The following is a 24,251-nucleotide window of genomic DNA, read 5'->3' as shown; positions in this document are numbered from 1 at the left end:
ACATTTCGAGAGAATATTCTATTATAATTTTTAAAATAAAGCTTTTTGGGTAAGATTTAAATTACATTAAACACTGAATTGAATGTTTTTATGTGAAAGACTAATACAAACATGATATCATAACATGTTTCTCTTTTGTTCAAATGTGTGTATATATATATATATATATAAAGTGCTCGTATTTAAAACCGTGTTAAATATAATTACTGTGTAAATCTATTTCTTATAATTGCAGACAAAGAGAAGCCAGGCATCAATTCAATAATAAAATTACTAATATGATATATTTTCATTTATGTTGTCCGTATATCTCTAATACTATGCGCACAGTGTTCTCTGCACACATACACAATCCATCCTTCCGAGTACAGCATCATACATAAGTACATAATCTAATTTTCGTCTATATAATTCCTGCACAGTGTTAAGCCTAAACCTACTAATAATAACGTCCTGAAAACGTACACAGTCTACATGTTTCTATACAGTTCCCCGCATTAGCACACAATCTAACCTTCTTATGTAGAGTGTCGTGTAGATGTCACACAATACAAACTTGTGTAGAGTGTCATATACATGTACACAGTCTAACCTTCTCATGTAGCGTATCACGTACATGTATACAGCCCCCCTAACCTTCTTATGTAGTGTCATGTGCATATTGTACAGTATAACCTTCTTATGTAGAGTGCCATGTACATGTTCTTCTTGCTAAACAATTAGTTCTCTCTGCTAATAAAAGAGTTGAGTACCTTTCTTGGTTACTTTATTTGCTTATGAAACTTGTTTGATTAATATTAAAAAACATAAAGATTCAGTGTTATCCATGTATTGATCTGACTTTGGTACCAGATATGCTCATTCGCATTCCTTGGTGTTCTGTATGTGAAGTACTATGGGAACCCTCACTTCACTTAAATAATCAAATGTCTTTATCAGTTTACTGACGACAAATAAAACACATAATATCTCACAAAAAGAACACAATCTAAAATGAAATAAGTTACAAAAAAAGCAACTTACCAGTTACTATTCAGTTCTAATATAAAGATCGAATAAACTTCCTTTTGATCTAAAGTCATTAACAGCAGTAGTAGTAAGACCATGGTGCTTTTGGCAAGATTTTTGTTTTATTATTTTAAAGATATAATGAACAAGCTGCTATATTTGAAGTTTAATTTTATTTGACTTATAGAATAGAATGCTCCCTAACAACAGTAGATCGAAGCTTACCTTTGCCAAAACAAATCAGAAGAGTTCTCATTAGGAGGAATATTTTGCATTTTGTGTTTGCGTACAGAAGCAACATCTAGAGGAACTTGGTGAATGTCTATCTGTGTTCTTAAGTGTTGTTCTTGGCCTGTCATTTTGGCAAGTCTATACAAAACCTATTGAAACAGTTTATAATGGGTATGATATTGTGCATGATTTGGGTATAAATTTCGTTATTAAAGCTAATATTTTCATGTTATAAGTAAGTGCATATCATTTATTATAACTTATAAAAGTCATATATATAACTAAAAACACGAAAAATGAAGTACATGATGAAACTAGTCAAACAGCCCATCAGATAAAGTAAATACGATAACTGTTTTAATAACCCGAAAATAAAGTGAACTGATGGATAAACAAATCTCTTTTCTAATACAACAAACTGTAACGGTTAGGCCTTTATTCGTAAATAGTATAATTCCGTAAATGATACACCAAATATTATCATAAATAATAATTGGATAAATCACGCAATATTATACTGATGGAAAAATACTAATAGCAAATACCTATTAATTTCTTTAATTACCTTAACAATTGTAAACTCTTATCAATCACGTCATAACTGGGACTAAGCACACATTATATGATAATTTAAACACGTTAAAAAAGCCTGCTTAAACTCATATTATGTGAAAAACCTTGTTTTAGAAACGCATGATAGCTTTCTTTACTTATATTTTCATAATTATGGAAAATAATAATTTTGCAAACTTTTCGATGGAAAATGATGCTTATGTAATGTATAAACTCTGAGATAATATAGCTAATTCTAAAACTCTAACTATGTAAGGTGTAAAAATCAAGCATGTAACGTTTTAAAAATCTTTCATTTATTTTACTAAAAACGTTTACAGAGTTATCACTGCTTGAAACCTAACTCAGTAAAGGCACTCTTTGTTTGTATCACAATCAAATGATGTCCTCTACTGATCCGTAGTTCGTTTTATTCCAGAAAAGTGTTGCGATTTGAGTACTGGTCAAGCTTACCTTAGAAAGTAAAAGCTCTAGTTTTGTTTTAGTGCTTTGTTCTAGTTCGACTATCCGAGCAAACTCTGTGTTTGACCGTTCCCATAAAGCAACTATTTCTTTGTTGTAAGAAACTGCATGACTTTCTACCCGTCGCCGTAAAGATGAACTACTCTCCCGCACCCCCTCAGCAGTAGATAATATTCTACTCACATTGTTTTCCCATTCTTGAGGGCTCCTAGAACAAGCAAAAGTTAATTTGTAATAACTATATCTCTCGCAGGTTGATTAGCTATAATACACACACACACACACATATATAATATTATTGTCAAATCATTTTCGTAGGCTCATACTCTGTGATATGTCTCACTAAAATCCGAGTTTAAATACCCATAGTGGGCACAATACAGATAGCCCACTATGTAATTTTGTACTTAGAAACGAACAAATAAATTATAACCAGTATCTAGTTATAGTGGGTCAGTGATAAGTTTACAGAGTTTCGAGGCTAAAATCTGAATTTCAGTTCCACGCAGTGAACACAGTGCAGATAACCCATTGTGTAGGATTGCTCCAGGAAATAAAATATAACTACCTAGATTCTTGTTATATTTTATTCTCTATTCTCTAGGCAATTTTGCTTACAAAAAGCTAAAACCCCTGTAGGGAAAATTAGAAACTAAGTTAAGTATTTAACATCATCCTAGTTATTTTACCTCTAAACGATATTTGCTTGACTAGGAAAAAAACCACAAGCAAGGAAACAAGAAGAAAGATGTATGTCTTCTCAGATATAATGCATCTAACTTTTAGAAAAGATGTTAAGAGTTGTGATGAACTTTCATTCAAAGACTGCACTAATCTTTAATCAGTGTTAATTCTTGGCTTATTTGCCCCAGACCAATAAGAATAGACCCTTATTCATTCAAAAATTGCACTAATCTTTAGTCAGTGTTAATTCTTGGCTCATTTGACCCAGACCAATAAGAATAGACTCTTTTTCATTCGAATGCTGCACTAATCTTTAGTTAGTGTTAATTCTTGGCTTATTTGCCCCAGACCAATATGAATAGACCCTTATTCGTTCAAAAACTGCACTAATCTTTAGTCAGTGTTAATTCTTGGCTTATTTGACCCAGACCGATACAAATAGACTCTTATTCATTCAAAGGCTGCAATAATCTTCAGTCAGTGTTTATTTCCAAGTCTTCAAGTGAATGAGATGAAAACGTTACATTATTTTCTTATTGAAACAGTTGCACACTAAAATTACTGATCACCATCTGATTTGCATATTGTTCAAAATGGATATCTGATGTTCCCTTAATAGAATTAAAAGAACTAAACATGCGTAAACAAAATGTGCTCATTTTGTTTACTTTAAAAAAAAATGAAATAATCATCCATTATTTATCCAGATTCGTTCGTAACAGTACTTTTTAAATTCATATTTAACTTGTTTTACTTTCAAAAAAGCAATTCTGTGCTGAACGTCCGTAATTTTGGACTGGGCAATACTTCTTTAACTTAATAGATGAATTTGACCCACAGTCTCAAGCTGCAGAGCGTGATTTTTTTCTTTCGCAACAAGAGGACACGAACGTTGGACCCATGTATCTACAACTCGAAACATTAACCACTAGACCATGCTCAGTCTTTATCTACTTGGAGAAACAACAGTGTGTTACTTTTGCTTTTTTTATAGAAGAAATTATATTGTGTGAGTCTTTTTTTTTTAACAGGAGAAACAATCGTATGTTACTCTCTCTTTGTTGCTTGTTGTATTTAAAACTACAGTGTTATTTTTCATATCACAGTGGATTAAGTACGTTTACTACCAGATTTAAACACTCGCTTTAACTTCATTTGCTAGAAAGTTTCAAAAGAGGTAACTTGCAAAAAACATACCAAAAAGTAGTTTAATATCAATCTGATTTACTCTATTTATGTGAAAGACTTGTTATTTTGAACTGTTTCAACCAACTTTGCTCACAAAATGTACTAGTTAGATATTTACATCTGTGACATAAAATAACCCTAATAAACAAAAAAAAAGATTAAATAAAACTCATCTCATAAATATGTACTGACGGCTTAATGGCTAGAAAGATTACATTTACTTATTAATACTCATATAATAAATACACAATCGGGCCTTACAACATATTGAGCTGTTGTTGTTTTTTTGTGCTTTCAGTAGTGTTAGCATAGGTTTCAATTTAGATTACACAAACTGCTATAAACACGGGAGTAGTTTGCACATTATAATGTCTAACTCACATCAGGCTGATCGTTAAAACTAGATACTTAGTCCTTGTGTAGCTTATTGTTTAAATTTTAGATTGAGGATCCAAGGGTCGCGGGTTTGAGAGGAGATGCTACACCACATGCCAAAATTATCATACGTAACTAAAATGATAAAACCTAAAAAGACTACAATCTATCGATAAAAAAGTTGCAATATAGCTAGCAACTGTACTTATTTTGTATTACGAGTTGGCTCTGTGATAGATCTCAGAATTTTAGAACTGTCGACTCGAGTTTGAATCTGTACGACACCATAAACTATTTATGGTAATTTCAAATATGTGTGCATTATTAAAGTGACATTCAGTTGTTATGCTTGATTAAGAATAGTTGTCTTAAGGTGTGGTGATGCCAACTGGGTCAAGTGGTTAGGGCACTTGACTCGTAATCTGAGGATCAAACATGTTCTCTCTTTCAGTCATGGGAACGTCACAAGTGATAGTTAATCCCACTATTCATTGGTGAAAGAGTAGCCCAAGAGTTGGCGGTATATGATAATGACTAGCTGCCTTCGCCCTAGTTTTACATTGCTAAATTACGGATGGCTAGCGCAGATAGTTCTCGTATAGCTTTGTGTGAAATTTAAAACAAACAAAACCGACTGGGTGCCTTTTGTCTGGTGCGTAAGGGTACTGTGTGCAAAGGTGTCCTTCAAGTCATTAAGCAATCTTCTTTCATCATTGTCCCCCCCCCCAGTGGCACATTGGTATCTTTGCGGACTTAAAATCCTAGAAACCGTTTTCGACACCCATGGTGGCAGAGTAAAGATAGCTCTCTGTGTAACTTTGTGCTTTACCACAAAAAACAAAACAAAAACAATTTTATATGTTTCCTATATATAGTGAATTCATCTGCTTCATTCTTCACTTATAAAAATATTCGTGTATTTTATTTTACATTCTGCAGAGTCAGTATACACTATATTACCAAAAGTAATAACGTAGCAGCTTTAAGACGTAGGTGTCATATTTTTCCATCAACCTTGTCCTACTAAAAAGTGTATCTGTCTTTAGTGTTAGTCAAAACGTAATCAATGAAGTAGCACTTGCCACCAACGGAATAGACTGCCACTCCAGTTACTGAGTAAATTCAAGTGCAGAAGAAGTTTTTGTACACTCTACCTCTCAGGCAGAATTCAAGTGCATAATAAAGTAGATTCAGACTAAAGCTAGCCTGTGAGCTAACCAAATCAATTTCTGGACATTATTTGTTTCAAACCAGTCTTAACATAACGAGTAGTATGACGTGTTTTTTATACGATCATGAAGAAAGAAGTGATGAAGACAGAGCAGAATTGTCCAGAATGTCACACATAACACGAAAAACATTCACAACTCTATTTAGCATTTTAGTGAACCGGGTCCGAGTCAGCTAAAACAGCCACACCTTAATGCTGTACCACAACTTTTCACGTCTGATTTTTTTAAACGGTCGGTATAAACCACTAACAATGTTCTTTGTCCATTTTCAATTTTCAACTATTATGTGAACAAATTGTTTAAGTTCACGGTTATAAGGAGAGACTTTGTGGACTGCAAGCAATCTATGTAATCCAGCAGCAACCATGGAATTTATTAAAATGGTCGTTGGTGATGAATCTGATCCTAGATTGAGGGTTTATTTTCATAACATGTTCAAAAACTACATGAGCTGTAAAGTGATAAACTTTGGTTGAATGATCGAATTGTTCATATAAGAAGGTACAGACTCCTTTCTTTTCTTAATTACACTTCCTACAATAGATTTGGGGTTGAACAGGCGATTGGATAATTATTTGAATGCTTTTACCATCAGTAGTTGAATCCAAGACCTATTTCTCTTTCAAGACCTTCAAGCTCCTTGTTTTCATGATGTCTAATCCCCATGTGGCTGTTTCAATCCAATTCAGTCTTGGTAGGTATTTCGATTGAAATACATTCAAATCTCATAAAAAGAACTAAAATCAGGGAGAAGAGACAGTTTCTCTTCAACCCGAGACTGGTTATCATATAAGAACCTAATCGGCTGATAATGGTTTGAAGGAAAATGCTTAAACGTTTGTTCAAGTGGGAGTTCTATCAATGTTACGTGACTTAGAGCTGGTCAAGGTATTTATGACGGTTATATTTCGGCAGGCAAAAAATAGCTTTAATGGCTTAACTTGGCTGTTTATGGAAATTGTTGACGTTTATAACCTATACGTTGCAGTGCATTATGGGATTTGTGTGAAAACTCAAAGGAACGGGCTTATTATTAGGTTCAAGTGTACCATAGTTTTGTTGTTATAGTGTATAATTTGTATATACTGACATGTTTCACAAGTAGTTAATTTATAAAAATGATTTATACTCACACTGTTTCGCCTAAAGTTACACTTTGGTTGTCATTTCTTCTAAAAGAAGTGTCACGACGAGAACAGTCTTGACTGACTAATAGATTGTCCACTTTCTTCAAAACACAATTTCTCAGCTCAAGTTCCATGTTTTCAATTTTACTATTTCAGAGAAAATAAAAACAAATTACGATATTGTAATAAATTAAGTAGCTAATCACCAAATTATGTATTAAAAGCGTTAAGAGTGTGCAACATGTATTAAAATATCTGAGTTCTGTAGTTCAAACGGTAAAAATAGTCGAATATTGTTGTTACTGATTTGGTATATAAATCTGTGTTTTTGGTTATCAGGTTATTTGCGTTATGAGTTTTTCTTGAATTATAACTGTCAGTAGCTGCATTTACTTATTGTTTTTTAGATTTTCTTTGTTATATAATGTGTTTCATTACCGTGTTTATTTCGTATTGACAATGGTTTTATTTACTTACAGTTTTTTACCGTTCTTGTTTTTGCTTTATCTGATGCTTCTCTATAAATATCTTAGTGTTTTCTTTTTTATGATCTGCATGGGGAAACTTTTAACCAATGATACTTACCTAAAGGGGAAAGCTGGACTAATCCCAAAAAATACTCATTTGCCTCCAAGTACAACGGACTGAATTTTATATTGTACAAGAATAAAGTTGGCGTTGTGGACAAATCTAAATGTGAAATTTCTTCTCTCGGTGGAACTTGTTTGAATGTTACAGGGTAAAGGCTAAAGTAAATGTAAGAGTTTCAGGTTACATGACGTGGATAATCCATTGTGTCATTTGAACATTAAAGGGTAAAGGCTACAGTAAATATAAATGTTTGAGGTACCTGTGTGTGTTTTCTTATAGCGAAGCCACATCGGGTTATCTGCTTAGTTTACCAAGGAGAATCGAACCGCTGATTGTAGTGTTGGAAATCCATAGATTTACCGTTGTACTAGCGGGTGACTTCAGGTAACATGAAGTAGATAATTCAATGAGTTGTTTCAATGTTACAGGTTAAGGGCTACAGTAAATGTAAATATTTCAGGTAACAGTGAATAATTCAATGTGTGGCTTCAAATGTTTTCCACTATAATCTAGATTATACAGTAAAGTAATTTGTAAATATACTTCACTTAATTAGCTCAAACGTCACATATTTCTCTATTACTAAAAGTCGGTGATCAGAAATAACAGTAGCTGAAAAGACTGATAACAAATGAATAGACATTTATTTAAATAGGTGATTATTTTCTTAGTCATACAACCTTAACTTTATACGAATGTTTTATCGAGCGATCGAGATTAAACATTGGCGAGTGTGCCATTTCGTCCGTCCTAAAGAATAAAGCGTAGAAAATTATTTATAATACAATCGCGTCATTTATTACACAATAAAGGAATTTCAGCATCAAGTTTCTTTGTTATTCTTATAATATACAACCATATTTAACAAACGGTCTTTACTTTTCAACTAAGTACTTGTTTTGAAATATTCTAAATGTCGACCGAAAGTACTGGTACATTTCTAACTCTCTCACTCAGATAAATAAAGGTCTACAAACCGAAAAAGTCCCCTCAATGGCACAACGCTATTTCTACGGACTTTTTTTACTAAAAACTGTGTTTCGATCCCGGAGGTGGGCTTAGCACAGATCGACCTTTGTGTGGTTTTGTACATAAAAACTAAAAAAACAACCTGAAAAAAGGAATATCCATTATGAAAAGCATTATCATCCTTTAAAAACCTGTATTTTGACATCATGTTGGTATACAAGAAATGTAAATTCCAGGACAACTGTTTATATAATCGTAAGAACCTCTTCAGGGAAAATTACAAAATAATAAATCGTCATATTCTTTAATAATAAAAACAAAACTGCTCTAGCTACATTAAGTTTTATAACTATTCTTACTTTTAGTTTTGTTATTGATTTGTTTTGAATTTTGCGTAAAACTAGTCGAAGGCTATCTGCGCTAGCCGTTTCTAATTTAGCAGTGTAAGACTAGAAATAATGCAGCTGCTCATCACCACCCACCGTCAATTCTTGGGCTACTCTTTTACCAACGAATAGTGGTATTGGCCGTCACATTATAACACCCCCATGGCTGAAAGGGCGAGCATGTTTGGTGTGAAGGGAGTTCAAACCCGCCACCTTCGGATTATGAGTCGAGTGCCTTAACCACCTGGCCATGCCGTGCCAAGTAAAATGTAAAAAAAAATCATTCATTAGATAAATTAAAGAGTAAAAGTATACGGATAAAGTCCATTCTAAGTTACTTTTTATTACACCATTGTAACTGTTTTATTTATCGACATAATGCTCATAAAATTGTCTTAAACAACTGGAGTTAAGATCTTCTAATGTTAAAGTACTGAATAAACAGGTCCAAAACTATTAACTCTTATCTTATTAAATATAGCGTTATTTCTCATACACAGAGCATTTGTTTGTCAGTAGAGATTTATAATTTTGTTTTTATCAGTTCAGCCTACTTCTGTCTCTAGAACCATAACATTTTGAGTCACTCAAGCCAGTTTTGTTATTCGTTCCACAATACAGCATTACTCCATCAACACATTCTGATTAAGACGAGAAAATATCTACTTTTTTTTTAGTCGTGTCAACACTATAACTAATAAGTCACATCTTTCCTACGAGGTCATGTCTCATATGTTTATAAAACGTAGCATGAATTAACAATAATTAATATTGACTTAAACTAGATACGTCATATACATAATTAAAATAAATTTCAAACTATTTCTCACACGCAAATGTTTTATTTAAGTAAATTATAAAGAAATTTGCTAGAGGGCAGAAAATCTTCAACCATGTAGCTTTAATGAGACACATTTTAACTTTAACTTTTCAGAAGTACACAAACAACCACTTTAGCTTTACAGAGAAAGAACTTATTGTCTTTATTACCTCTGCAGTGACTGCATCTCTTCTTCAAATTTCGTCATTTTTCTTGTTGAGCTTGTAAGAAAGCAACCTCCTAGAAAAGTTTTACAAGGTGTAATTTTAAAATCAATCTCTTATTGTCGTTCAATCAAGAAAAAAAATTAACAATCACTTGTTGACATTAAATGATATAAAATTAAAAATTCTCAGAATTTCTTATTTCGAAAGCTAATAATCTGTTCAAAGATGCACACAAGATAAAAAGTGATCTTTTCAACTAATATCAAAAATTGTAATTTTGGTCACTTGAATGTAGTTAAAGAGATGGATTTAAAAAATTGATTTCATTATTTAAAAAAACACGTGTTACCATAAAGTAAAATTGAAACTTTCGTTAAAATCACAAAATAAATAAATGATATGGAAAACAATCATTGATGTCGCTATAACTAAGAGCCTTCACCCCCCCAGAGGCACAACGGCATGTCTGCAGACTCACATCGCCAGAAACCGGGTTTCGATACCCGTGGTGGGCAAAGCACATATAGCCCATTCTGTAGCTTTGTTGCTTAATTCCAATCAATCAATCAAACTAAGAGTCAAATACAAAGTATTCTTCTGATACACTTAACTGTTAACAGTGACTTATTTCTGTTACGTTACAGGACCGGCACAGAGAGGTGGTTAGGGCGCTAGAGTCGCAATTTGGGGGTCGTGGGTTCGAATCCCCCTTACACTAAATATGCTCGTCATTTTAGTTGTTTGGGCGTAATAATATTATGGTCAATTCCACTATTCGTTGGAAAAAGTAACCCAAAAGTTGGAGGTGGATGGTGATGACTAGCGGCATTTCTTATAGTCTTACACTGCTGAATTAGGGACAGCTAGGGCAGATAGCCTTTAACTAGTTTTACGCAAAATTCAAAACAAACTGTTCTGTTAGTTTGGGCAGGTTATTTTAACTATAACTAATGTCATTAAAAGGATCAAAGGGCCCGGCATGGCCTAGCGCGTTAAGGCGTGCGCTTCGTAATCTGAGGGTCGCGGGTTCGCGCCCGAGTCGCGCCAAACATGCTCAGCCGTGGGGGCGTTTTAATGTGACGGTCAATCCCACTATTCGTTGGTAAAAGAGTAGCCCAAGAGTTGGCGGTGGGTGGTGATGACTAGCTGCCTTCCCTCTAGTCTTACACTGCTAAATTAGGGACGGCTAGCACAGATAGCCCTCGAGTAGCTTTGTGCAAAATTCCAAAACAAACAAACAAACAATTAAAAGGAACAAAATGACGAATACAATGAATAGCTATGATGACTCGTTCTGGTACTTGTTTCCAACTAAATGTTTATCTCAGCTCTGGCATATTTATTTTAGCAGTCCTAACTGTTGAAGTTACACTTCAGTCCCTGGTAGTTTATAGAAGTGCTTGTGTCAGACATTTTACGCATAATCGTCCCTCATTTTTTAAGTGATAAATAATAAAGTAAGCAGATATTCAACAGCACCCACCACCAACTCTTGTGCTACTCTCGTATGACTATGGAGTGGTATTTGACCTTCATCCTTATCGCCTTCCCACGACTATAAAGTGCAGCTTACATTTTTGTGGCAAAAAATGTTCAGTGCTTGTTCTTTTCTTTTTTTTATAGTTGCATATTCGAATGAAACAACCCACTTATAACTTCCAAATTTCAAAGAAACACATTTTGTCATATCACTGGTGAATCTTATTGCTATTGATACAAAAAATTCTAAATGTTTACAAACTCTTCATTAAGTATTCAATATTGGAATTTGATTATTCTTACTTTAATGCCACACTGGGTACTTTATAGCAGTATTATTTAGAAATAATCGGTATTTTCTACCTTTTTCATCAAGAAAAGTAAACTCTTTTAAAATTCACCTGAAATGTTTTTCAAAATTATAATGCAAGTTTAAAGTGGAAACTTGGTCAAGGAAGTAGTTAGGTTCTTTTCGCCCTAGTTACCTATTGTTTTAGGATATACCTCTATGGTATCACACAAGTTTTCTCGTGGAAATGATTGTTGTAAAGTATAGCATACTATAATCACATGTTGTTGTTTTGATCTCTACTAAGCCTCTCCAAAGGAAAATATTTCGTGACGCTAGAATGATAACAAAATGCACAGTAGAGATAAAAAGTATGAATAATAGTAGCTCCAAATGAGAACAAAGATGGTGAAAAGATAAAGTTATTAAAATTTTGTGGGTAAGAAAACTTTTCCCCTTACAATCACCTTTAACCCTTCCTATTTGACTAATCACAGTGATATATTGGAATATTTGTATTTATAGCAAATCTACTGATGCTATCAACTCTAATCCCTAATTTTGAGCTGTTGAGAGAAGGAAGCCAGTCAACGTCGCCATATCATCTATCATCTACGCTAAAGAATTGACTGTCACTCTTATAACATACCCACAGCCCACAGTGCGGGGAATATTTTATTGTATTGAACAGATTCGAAAACCGTTCACCAAATTCGTATTTCAGAGCTCTAAGACAGGGGCAGTGAATGTAACAGGAAAGTAAGAAACTTTCAGATAAATTATTAATATCTACCTAGATTATTGTAAATTCTAAACTTAATTACAGGTGGCTCGGCAGCGACTCCAAAGGCTAACACTAAATATCGGATTTCTATATACGTGGTAGGCGAAACATAGATAGCAAACTGCATAGCTTTGTGCTTAATAACAAACAAACAAACGTGAATTGCAGCATTCGTCATTGAGCTAACGGATCAAATTCATTTAAAATGGGCACAGTTTAAAAAACTAAATAAATGTAGAATACAATTTTTATGTTATTGTTGAATACAAAACTTATTTTGTTAATAGCTAATACTGGCGCAATCTAATAGTCAATCCCACTATTCGTTGGTAAAAGAGTAGCCCAAGAGTTGGCGATGGGTGGTGATGACTAGCTGCCTTCCCTCTAGTCTTACACAGCTAAATTAGAGCTTGCTGGCTTTGCGCGAAATTCAAGAGAACAAAAACCTTATTGTCGTATATTTAACTAGATGTAGGTCAGATAGACCTCGAGTAGGTTTACGCGAAATTCAAAAACAAGTTTACACAACATTTACTACATTTTTATATCGCGTGTCGTCTATTGGCTGTGACTTCTTGAACTTTACGATATGCAGGGTCAATGAGAGATCAAAGTTACGAAATACTTGCGCCAGCAAAATTTGTAATACCATTAAAAAATATATACCTTTCTGTGCAGTATGTTTACTTCGGACGTATTTCTATGCTGTAATATTATCAGCCCGATGTAAAGGTTTTAAGAATTTATTTTGAGCGATGCAATTTTTTTATATCAATCATTGTCAAAATCTGAAATTGTTATAATAAATATTGTTTCGCTGAAAAGAAAAAAAAAAAAAAAAACTTGTATAAAGAACTATTTTGTCAGCAGCTTAAAATGCTACTTGGAATATTATTGGATAATTAAGATTACCTGATCGAGCTGATGGTCGATAACCTCTTGCTGATTTGTCACTCGACGGGTTCTATATCGTTTACATGCCAGGGCCACAGAAAGCGGAAGATTCGTGTGTCTAAAGACTTTCTGTAGAATGTTGCGACTTTTCTTCAGTTGAGTAACTTCCTCTACAGATCTGGAAAGACGAATGTAAACAAATACCTTCATTTGCTCCATAACTCAGTTAAATCAACGAACGCGAGTCTGTGGAAGTTATTAAACAGTTAGTATTGAATGGTCTCTTCACCTCAGTATTATGTAATGGACATTAAGCCCGGTATGGCCAGTTACTTATGGCGCTCGAGTCGTGATCTGAGGGTCGCGGGCTCGAATCCCCGTCAAACCAAGCATGCTCGCCCTTTCAGCCGTGGGAGCGTTATAATATGGCGGTGAATCCCACTATTCGTTGTTAAAAGAGAAGCCCAAAAGTTGGCGGTGGGTAATGATGATTAGCTGCCTTCCCTCTAATCTTGCACCACTAAATTAGGGTCGGCTAGCGCAGGTAATTCTCTTATAGCTTTTCGCCATATTTAAAACAAGCAAACAATTGACATTAAGGACCGTAGAAGTAGAAAGGACCGTTTCATAAAATATTTCTTTAATGCCTCAAATAAACGATACCTTTCTAAGCCTAGCGCCCGTAGCTCTCGTGACCAGTTCTTATGTTACTCTTGACCACCCATGGAGTAGATTCTTATCGTTACTGGTAAACTGCACTCGTGGCCCTAAAGTGCGTAACACTTTTCTACGGCGAAATGTCGCGAACTATTAACTCTTGATTCACAATCGGATCACATTAACCACCAGACTACCACGTGCATTCCTGCCACATAGAGTAGCTGAAATATGGAAAACGTAATTTGACTAAACACAGTTTTCCTCATTCTTATTTCAATTTGATTATGCTTATGATTTCTGAATAAAAGTTGGACCAAGATGTGTCTTATTTCCACAGATAGTGTTATCCATCGATCTAGCTTGTTAAATATATATATATCACTGTTCCATGTAGCAGACGTTCTATGCACTTTCATTACCTAGTCGCTTAATAGATTTATGTATACGACAAGATGAATTAAAAATAACTCGCTATAGCTAGATTAACACAAAATGTTTAATCCAACAATATGTATCGTTAGTGAAGTTAAAGTTATTTGATGAGTAAACTAAAACAATCAAGGGTACCACAATTAGCGCAATTAAGACTTTAAGTGAATTTTACCTTCCGTTGGGAGACCTTCCATGAATAAACTGTGTTAATCTTATAAGCCCTTATGAATATTGTTTATTTGTTCGATTTTGAATGCAAAGCTACTCAATAAAGTGTTTGTATTGAGCCTATCCGAAACCCGACTTTTATTGCTATGACCCCCATAAATTTATCATTGAATAGATCGCCGGGGGGTGGGAGGAATACCTTAATCGAAAATAAAACTAATCGACACAAAATCATGTGAAACGTTTAATAAAGTTAACTACGGTGCTTTTGAATTAATGCTTGTTCTTCCTTTCGTGTGTGTGTGTGTACGATTTCCATAAACAATTAACCAATAAGGAAATATCTTTCTCTCCCATCAGTAAGTCTGAAGGCTTATAAGGCTAAAAAGTGGGTTTTGATGCTTACAGTGGGCACAATACGGATAGCCCATTTGTGTAGCTTTGCGCTTAACACCAAACAAAAACAAAAAAGTATCTTGTTGCCAGGGAATCTCTGATCTTTCTACCTTAAAATTCTATTGGTCCTTTAGTGGTGTTTGGAAAATATTCATGTATTTGTTTGTATTCATATTTTCATATTGAATTAAAATAGCTAAGAGACGAAAAATTCTCATAATAAATAAAAAAAATTATCTTCTACTGTCCCTTATGATCACTTAAAACGTTATCTAGCCATAGCGAAACTGTTCATAATTGTGGGAAATCCTAGAAGCAAGTAGACTGTTAAATAAAAATTTTCATCTACCCAACACTTTTTGTCGCTGTACAATACAGTCATACCCAAAACATAAGTGCATTTGATATCTATCTTTTTTGTTGTTACATACGTACACTACATGGCCAAAAGTTGGTAAACAGTAGCTCAAGGTGGTGATGACTAGCTGCCTTTCCTCTAGTCTTACACTACTAAATTAGGGACTGCTAGTGCAGATAGCCCTCGTGTAGTTTTGCGCGAGATTCAAAACAAACAAACCAATCTACATGACCTAACAGATCTCAAATTTCACCTTTGTTTGCTCTTCCCTCTTGTAAATCAGCTTGAGTAACTAAAGAACTAATTTTTCACCAATGCATTTTTTTTACATTGTTCATCTTCGTAGTTAAAATGCCTAAACATTTCTATCATATTCAGAGTTAATTGTTTTGTTTACATAATACAGCAAAACGTTTTTGTCCTTATTCCAATATCCCGTATTACTCGCATATGCATGTATCATATCATGATATGTATGTATGTAAGAATACCAGGCGTATGTTCCGAAAAGTTTTTACGCAAAACACATCTCAGTGGATCATTCATTATATAAAAAATACCATAATATTTTTTGTAGTTTTTAGCAAAAGGACAGATTTGAATTAAAATAACACCTATTTTTATAAAAAAAATGTCATGTAAAAATATGTTGAAGAGAGTCAAAGTTTTTAAAATTTGCACAAAGCATATTACTCTTTTCCAAAAGTATCTGGTGTAATATTGTAAACTTCTTTGTTTGTTTTCGTTTTTTCCGGGACTTAAACAAAAGATTCTGGCATTGCTCTTACTTAAGTTTGCTGTTATTTGTCCATTATAAGCAGGTAAATGAATGAAATACACATTGAACGTATCAGACAAATAAATCACTGCCATATTTTGAAAAAAAAAAAAACAATTTAAAATTGCTATAATTCCTCTCCTACTAATATATACCAGTTTATGAAATAAACTCCATCAAAATACAGTAGCTTTATACTAATATTTGTTCTCATTTTTATGTGTATAATAGAACCGTGGACAAGATGTAAAGCACCTATTAATACTTAGCTCAGAAACTGTTTTTTTAAATAAAACATAAAGTAAAATTAACGGGAATTTTATAGAAAAACTTATGATATTTTCCCATCATGAGTCTAATGTTGTTACTCATAGCGCCGCACAATATTTTTTATCGTTTTACAGTCGAATATTAAATTTACCAAAGAGAAGAAAAAAAGGGTAAGATAATATAATTAACAGCTTCGCACGATTAAGAAGTACCATAAATAATATATATAAATCTTCTAACAGACCTTTCTTGTTCTGCGTGCAATTCTTCAAGCCAGTAGTTCAAGGTTCGAGTTCTGTTAGATATTCCAGCAAGAATGTTCCTCTCCCCTCTTTCACGAGCTTCGGCACTGTAGGTAATTTGACTACTACTGACGTCATCTTGTATTGAACATTTCTGTAGAAGGTCCACCACTAAGTAAATAAAATATTTTGTCTGACATTCAAGATAGTTTGTATTATAAACAAATAAGTCATATAACGTTGGTTTAAGCAGTAACCAGTATCTACTAAAACATGGTTTGTTTGTTTGTGCTTTAGCCTTCTGAACTGTATGCATTAATTTGGACGTTAACGTGTGAGTGAAAACATTGATAATTTCATCAAATGTTTGTTAGTTTGTTTTCGAATTTCGCGCAAAGTTACACGAGGGCAGTCTGTGCTAGCAGTCCCCAATTTAGCAGTGTAAGAGTAGAGGGAAGACAGCTAGTCATCACCACCCACCACCAACTCTTGGGCTACTTTTTTACCAACGAATAGTGGGATTGGCCGTAACATTATAACGCCCCACGGCTGAAAGGGCGAGCATGTTTGGTGTGACGGGGATTCGAACCCGCGACTCTCAGATTACGAGTCGAAGCCTCAGCCACCACCTGACCATGCCGGGCCATTGATCAGATGTATAATTTAAAATATGTTGAGCACAATGCCCATTTTAAAAGAATGAAACGATGTGAATCTCTTGATTACAGAAAACTGTAAAATTTATTGTACTTAATCATCGATATAATTTATTACTTTGGTGCTTAGATTCGAAAGGTGTAATATGGTATACAATTACGTACTATAAATATCGGAATCAGAAGATATATTTTAAGTAGGACTGCGATTGGCCCTCAATGTTTACACTTATAGGAAACATATCTCTGAATTATTTAAAATATACAGTTTAGTTAATTCCATCAGTTTTCAATAAGGATAGTACCGACTTGGAATTAGTGTCCCAAGCTGCGGATCTTAGATTCCTAATTTAAATATTTGATGCTGCTAAATATGCTCTGTGCGTTCAACCGTGGGTGCGTTAAACAAATGACAGTCACTTCTGTTATCCAGTGCAAAGAGATGAACAAAACCCTTGTTTCCAAGGGTGCTACTGCCTAGTTACACACCCTCTGACCAGTACTTAAGTACCCTGATTGGTAGTGCTGGATCAAGCCGATCGTAGGGCCTAGGCACGTTCTGTTCGTATGCCCTACCAGCAGTATAAGTCAAACCAAAAGTTAGACAAATTATAGGTTTTTTAAGCATGCATCGTCCTAACTGCGCAAACGCTGTACGAATTAACGTCTTTATTAATAATATACTAATACCCTATAATATATTGAATCCTATTAAAAATGGTTTAGTATAAAATAAATTATGGAATAAAAAAGCCTTTTTGGTGAAATATATTTATGTAAATGTGAGTACACTAACTAAATGTATCGTTTTACTTAAAGATGTAATAAAGTTTTTACAGAAAAAAATGTGTATTTCATATTTTATATTTATTACTTTTTGGCCTTCTAAGATTAACTTTTAAGGAAATTTTTCATGGACCCATAGTTTTCGTAGACCCTAGGTAAGGTGCCTATTGTGGCTAATAAATAGTCCGGTCCTGCTGATGGGTCAACAGGAAGTTTATAGACTTACAATACTAACATACAGGGTTTGACTCCTCGCGATAGACTGAGTGCAGATAATTTATTGCGTAACTTTATGCTAAAACAACAAAGTTAGCTCAAAATTACAGACGGCTATATCTAAACCCTAAAGTCTCCAATTTGTTCGTTTAGTCCATGTGACGCGTAGGGTACTGTTGAGTTGGAAACTCTAATTCTGTGACAGAAAATAAATATTATTAAAAATTCTTGTACTTGCATGAAATTAATACAAACCTATGTTATATATACTTGGAGTACAAATAAATCAGGCCCAAATCATTAAGACATATAAGCCCTAGACATACCACTGTGTCACTGAAGGGAAGGAATGAGTGAGGTCAAGATTTATTTGACTGAGTGAAGCGATAAAACGTGTGCCACTGGCTCACCCATTACAACCAGGGTCCAGGGCTAGACTTAGCCCCTGCCTCCTACCCCATTGTAGATTATCTTAACGGCACAGTTAAACTGATATGATGTTGTGGATAAGACGTTTTCCTCTTAAAGTAATATTATCTTTAATAATCTGAAAAATCTAAAAATAAAAACTATTATAGTATATAGTTTTTATTTTTAAAAGTGGGATTAAACCGTTCCTCATGGACCACACTCACGACTTCAAAGTGCGGAGTGTGTTTTTATGGCTAAAGGTCGCGATAAGTAAATTTTCGGATTCACAATCCAAACGGGGCCCGGCATGGCCTAGCGTGTTAAGGCGTTCGACTCATAATCCGAGGGTCACGGGTTCGAATCCTGATCGAGCCAAACATTTTCGCCCTTTCAGTCGTGGGGGCGTTATAATGTGACTGTCAATCCCACTATTCATTGGTAAAAGAGCAGCCCAAGAGTTGGCGGTGGGTGGTGATGACTAGCTGCCTTCCCTCTAGTCTTACACTGCTAAATTAGGGACGGCTAGCACAGATAGCCCTCGAGTAGCTTTGTGCGAAATTCCAAAACAAAAAAACAAACACAATCCAGACACGTTAACCACTAGGTCAATAATAATAATATGATAAGAGCGTCGCGCAGTGCGCAAGTGTTTCGTATTAAACAAAACTCGCCTGTACTGTATTTTCTGAAGTCAACTTATACACTCCACTTACAACTAAAGAAATATACAGCAATACAATATAACAGTATTCGCTTCCTATAGTTAAACTGAAATAAATGTTAAGAGCATGTTCGAAAACATTACATTTACTATGGTTTTTCACAATGCTTACTGTTCCATTTTTACTTTATTGAAAGGCCTTCGTTAACAGTTTTAGCAACAGTCTTCTCACTAATTGGCCGAAAACCTCGCTCTTATATTACGTATACACACGTATATTACCCAAGTTATAATTCTATGTGAGCATTGACAAACTACTTTTTCCAGACATACCTTTCAGACTAAAGTTGTTGTCTGTATTAATTTGTTCGGTCTCCATCATAAGAATCAGTGAAAGGATGTTTGTGTTTAAAAGCTGTTACTAAGCAACCACGTTAAAGAAAAACCGAAACAGGATGACGTAGTACTCGTTCCTAAAATAACAGTTCTCTTCTCTGGAACTGGTTCGTTTGTAAACATATTACTTATTTACTATACATAACTAGAGCATGCAACAAAATGAAACAAGTACGCTTAAAACTGATAATAAATATATTTTTCTTCAGAAACCTATAATTAATATGAAAAATAATTATCATATATAAATATGTAAGAAACTCAAGTCACTTGAACTTATATTTTCTTCCAGTTGCATAACAATGTTTATTTATAATTAATGAATTATAAACTTTACACACAATCTGCATTAATTTACTTTTTTATAGCTTCCCAAGTCCTTATTAGTCCAGTACAAAATATTATTGCAAAAACAATCGAACGACAGTTAAGCGTATGTATTACTCAAACCACCACTTTTTGAAATAAACGTAAATAAAACTTAAACAACTAACATCAGCAAAGAGTAGAAATAACTTAGTCGCGATTATAAAGAGTTGCCAGTGACTCAAAATCTTATTTGAAATTAAAGATGACTGAACACCAACAAAAAAAATGTTATTTCTTGAAACTGTTATAATTGTATTATACCACGAACAAGCTAATAGAATTATGTATATTTCGTTAAATAAACCAACTTCGCATTGTCACCGTATTCTATTGTTTGTTTGTTGTTGTTTTTTTCAATTTCGCGCAAAACTACTCGAGGGCTATCTGCTCTAGCCGTCCCTAATTTAGCAGTGTAAGACTAGAGGGAAGGCAGCTAGTCATCACCACCCACCGCCAACTCTTTGGCTGCTCTTTTACCAATGAATAGTGGGATTGACAGTCACATTATAACGCCCCCACGACTGAAAGGGCGAACATGTTTGGCTCGATCAGGATTCGAACCCGTGACCCTCGGATTATGAGTCGAACGCCTTAACACGCTTGGCCATGCCGGGCGCCTGTATTCTATGTTACCATAAACTTTGTAACGAGCCCTTGATTTTAGAATTCTAAATGGCCCGGCATGGCCAGGTTGGCTTAGGCACTCGACTAGTAATCCGACGGTTGCGGGTTCGAATTCCGATCACACCGAACATGCTCGCCTTTTTAGTCGTTAAGGCGTTATAATGTGACGTTCAATCCCACTATTCGTTAGTAAAAGAGTAGCCCAAGAGTTGGCGGTGGGTGGCGATGACCAGCTGCCTTCTTTCTAGTCTAACGCTGCTAAATTAGGGACGGCTAGCACAGATAGCCCTCATGTAGCTTTGCACGAAACTCAAAATAAACAAACTAAAGAAAAGACAGACAGTTAACGCCATCTACTACTAACTCCTGAGCTACATTTTACCAACTCTAAATTGGATTTGAGTCTCACACTTTAGTCCCCCCATCTATGGCTGAAAGGTAATGTTCGGTAATGAAGATACGAATCCGCGACCCATGTTGCAAGTTGAGTGATATAACAGCCAGATCATGTCAGACTTGAGCTAGGAAGTATACGAATATATATTTTTCATAGGGATAAACTATAGTAGATATTCCAAGTATGAAACAGCTGATAGAGAAATTTCGTGTCCTGAATGTTTTAAATGTTAATTAGGTTGAAGTGCAACATTCCAAAACACCTAAACAAACTATTTATTTATATACTTTTAACAAATCAGAGTATTCTATGAAGAGTTTAGCTCATAAATCTATTAAGAATAATGTTTATTGAATGTTGCATTGTTGGTATGAGTGTTGGAAATTTCAGTTCACCTACTTCTACCCATATTCATTGTTCATAACGTACTGAAGACTGCGGAAGACCGCTGAAGGTGTTAACGTAAGAAATCTGGTTGGCCACTCAAAATCAGTCACTTTTCAATCTATTCTGAACTTTGAAAAATGTTATAAAATAAAACTATACATTTTACATTAAATTTAACAACGAGGACTATAAAGATAATTTAGGATTATAGGCAAACACATCTATAATTCTGAATTTTACAGTTGGACTGCAGGTCATCCCGTTTACTACATTGGTTTTCACAGACATGTTGCAGGACTTTCCATTCACTGTGATGATTTCATAGACAAACTATAGGTCACTATATCCACAATGCAAAACTTCACAGACAGGCTTTAGGTTAGCACATCTACTACGCTGGATTTCGAGCTGCAGACCATTCCATTAACAATGCTGGATTTCACAGTGGTAACTGTTATGACATTCTAATAATGTTACAGTGTCTTAACTGATGTAACTTTTACGGAAACTTGCCTATTTAAAGATGATCAAACAACTTCCCACACTACACAGTTTTTTCGGGTAAATAGCATCCACAATCCGTAATGGTCAGCCTAGAGTCCTGACCACTATTGAACGTTTTGGACTGAAATAAAAATTCTGAAATCTCCCTCACTTGAAGCTGCTTGGTAAGATGACTGGGAGTTTACTCCATCACATTTGTATCAACAGCTGGTAGCAAAATTAGTAGTAACAGAGCTCGGTCTGCTAATAATATCCATGGTGCTCCGTTTTCCACTTTTTAAAATGAAACTCCATTTGTGAATACGAAACTCTTTTCTCAAGCTGTGGCCCGTTGGGACAGCGGTAAATTTTCGTATTTACAATGCATTTTGTTGTAATTTCGCGCAAAGTTCGAGAGTTATCTGCGCTAGCCGTCCCTAATTTAGCAGTGTAAGTCTAGAGGGAAGGCAGCTAGTCATCACCACCCACCACCAACTCTTGGGCTACTTTTTTACCAAAGAATAGTAGGATTGACCGTAACATTATAACGCTCCTATGGCTGAAAGGGCGAGCATGTTTGGTGTGACATGGATTCGAACTCGCGACCCTCAGATTACAAGTCGAGTGCCTTAACCACCTGGCCATGCCGATCCCTTTCCTTTTGTATATCACTACGAATTAAGAACGTTTAGTGCAAACAGTTCTTGAATAGCTTTGCACGAAATTCAACAAATAATAAACTTCTTGAAATATCCTGATATGATATCAAAGTCCTTACAAACATGGTAAGTGGTATCACACCTAATTTGATTCACGGAAAGAATCCACAAGTTAAAAGTTTATTTTATTAAGTCTCAATTTGAAACCAAAAATACACTTAACATTCAAATTAATGATTTATATTAATAATATTCATTGTCAGTTGCTAGGGTTCCACATACTATATTAATTAGTTTTATCTTTTGCTTGTTATAACATCTGTAATAATTTACCTAAGTATTTCAATGAAATAATTCATTTCTGTGTAAAATTCATAAGAAACCCATCACTAATAACTGAAATTAACTAAAATATTGAGGGCATGTTTGTTTTTAAAGTGTTATTCATACGAAGTTAGAAACCCTGTAACCTACAAAATAATATACTCACAGAAACAATTTTCACATAAATATTTTCTAAAATGCGTTGAAAAAGAAAATGGGCTCCAAGAACCCCATCACTAGTTCTACGGTTAATGAAACTTGTAATTAGAAAGACTTTGAACTTAAAATTTGAAATTATTAAAAGATATGAGTTCACAAGACGTTAAAACATATAACAAACCTAATAATAAAAAATAGAAAAGGAAAAAAATTAAACCGTAAAAACTAAAATAAATTTCAAATTCTAGAAAACGATTCAAAAGATGATGATAGCACAAGTACAGTATAATATGCCCACAGTTGAACATAGAAAGTGTCATGTCTCAACCTCCGAACTCTCAATCTGCAGCTCGACATGCTACCCGCTGTTTATGAAGAACGTTTATTTAAGTATACTATGTGTCTTAGTAGTTTAATTTTATAACTCTATTTTGAATAACTTGTCTAGGTGCTTTTAGTATCATCAGTTGTTTGAACAATTGTTTGGATGTGAATTAGATTAAATTAGTGAATTATGATTTTATTAAAATCAAATTATTTATTTTATTTCAATAAGAAATTGTTTATTATTAATATTATTTTTTTATTCATTTGACTCATGATCTGATAATCTCGGGTTCGAATCTCCGTAACACCAAACATGCTCGCCCTTTCAGCCGTGGAGGCGTTATTATGTAATGGTCAGTTCCACTATTCTTTGGTAATAAAGTAGCCCAGGAGTTGGCGGTGGGTGGTGATAACTAGCTGCCTTCCTTCTAGTCTTACACTGTTAAATTAAGGACGGCAAGCGCAGATAGCCCTTGTGACGCTTTGCGCGAAATTCAAAACAGACAAACAAACATTTTGAAGAACCATTGAATGGAAAGCTACAATGTGAATCTGTTGTTATAAGATATTTCATTCTGGGTTTAATTATCAGATGAAAACTGTTCAATATCCAGTCCACTTAATGAAAGAGAAACGGTTGATATTCTCCTTTAAATATGTCTATAAGCCTGAGCCAATTTTACATTGTCTTAAAATGTTTGGTCCTATTTACAATCTACGTAAAAATAAACTTATTTGCATGTGTTTTTTCTTATAGTAAAACCTCAGCTGAGTCCATCGAAGGGAATCAAACTCGTGATTTTAACGTTGTAAATCCATAGAATTACCGCTGT

At 34.4% G+C, this 24,251-nt stretch overlaps 1 protein-coding gene across 3 annotated transcripts in view; it reads right to left on the bottom strand.

The window, feature by feature from the left end:
• The window catches only part of LOC143232107 (uncharacterized), a 72,436-nt gene extending 52,659 nt beyond the window's left edge, over positions 1–19,777 (bottom strand). For 2 of the 3 annotated variants that reach the window (XR_013017379.1, XM_076467182.1), the window contains exons 1-3: positions 19,627–19,777; positions 16,566–16,734; positions 13,278–13,437 (exon numbers count right to left, since the gene is read on the bottom strand). Coding sequence is in view for 2 of the 3 variants with exons in the window: in XM_076467182.1 (XP_076323297.1) it covers positions 13,278–13,437; positions 16,566–16,734; positions 19,627–19,675 (378 nt within the window). In the remaining variant the exon portion in view is untranslated. The other variant, XM_076467183.1, reaches the window with a different exon arrangement.
• Positions 19,778–24,251: the final 4,474 nt, after the last annotated feature.

Source organism: Tachypleus tridentatus, chromosome 11 (genome assembly GCF_004210375.1).
Source record: "Tachypleus tridentatus isolate NWPU-2018 chromosome 11, ASM421037v1, whole genome shotgun sequence".
Classification (NCBI taxonomy): Eukaryota; Metazoa; Arthropoda; class Merostomata; order Xiphosura; family Limulidae; genus Tachypleus; species Tachypleus tridentatus.
The sequence above is the reverse complement of the archived record's forward strand: the minus strand, read 5'-3'. Positions and strand labels throughout refer to the sequence as shown.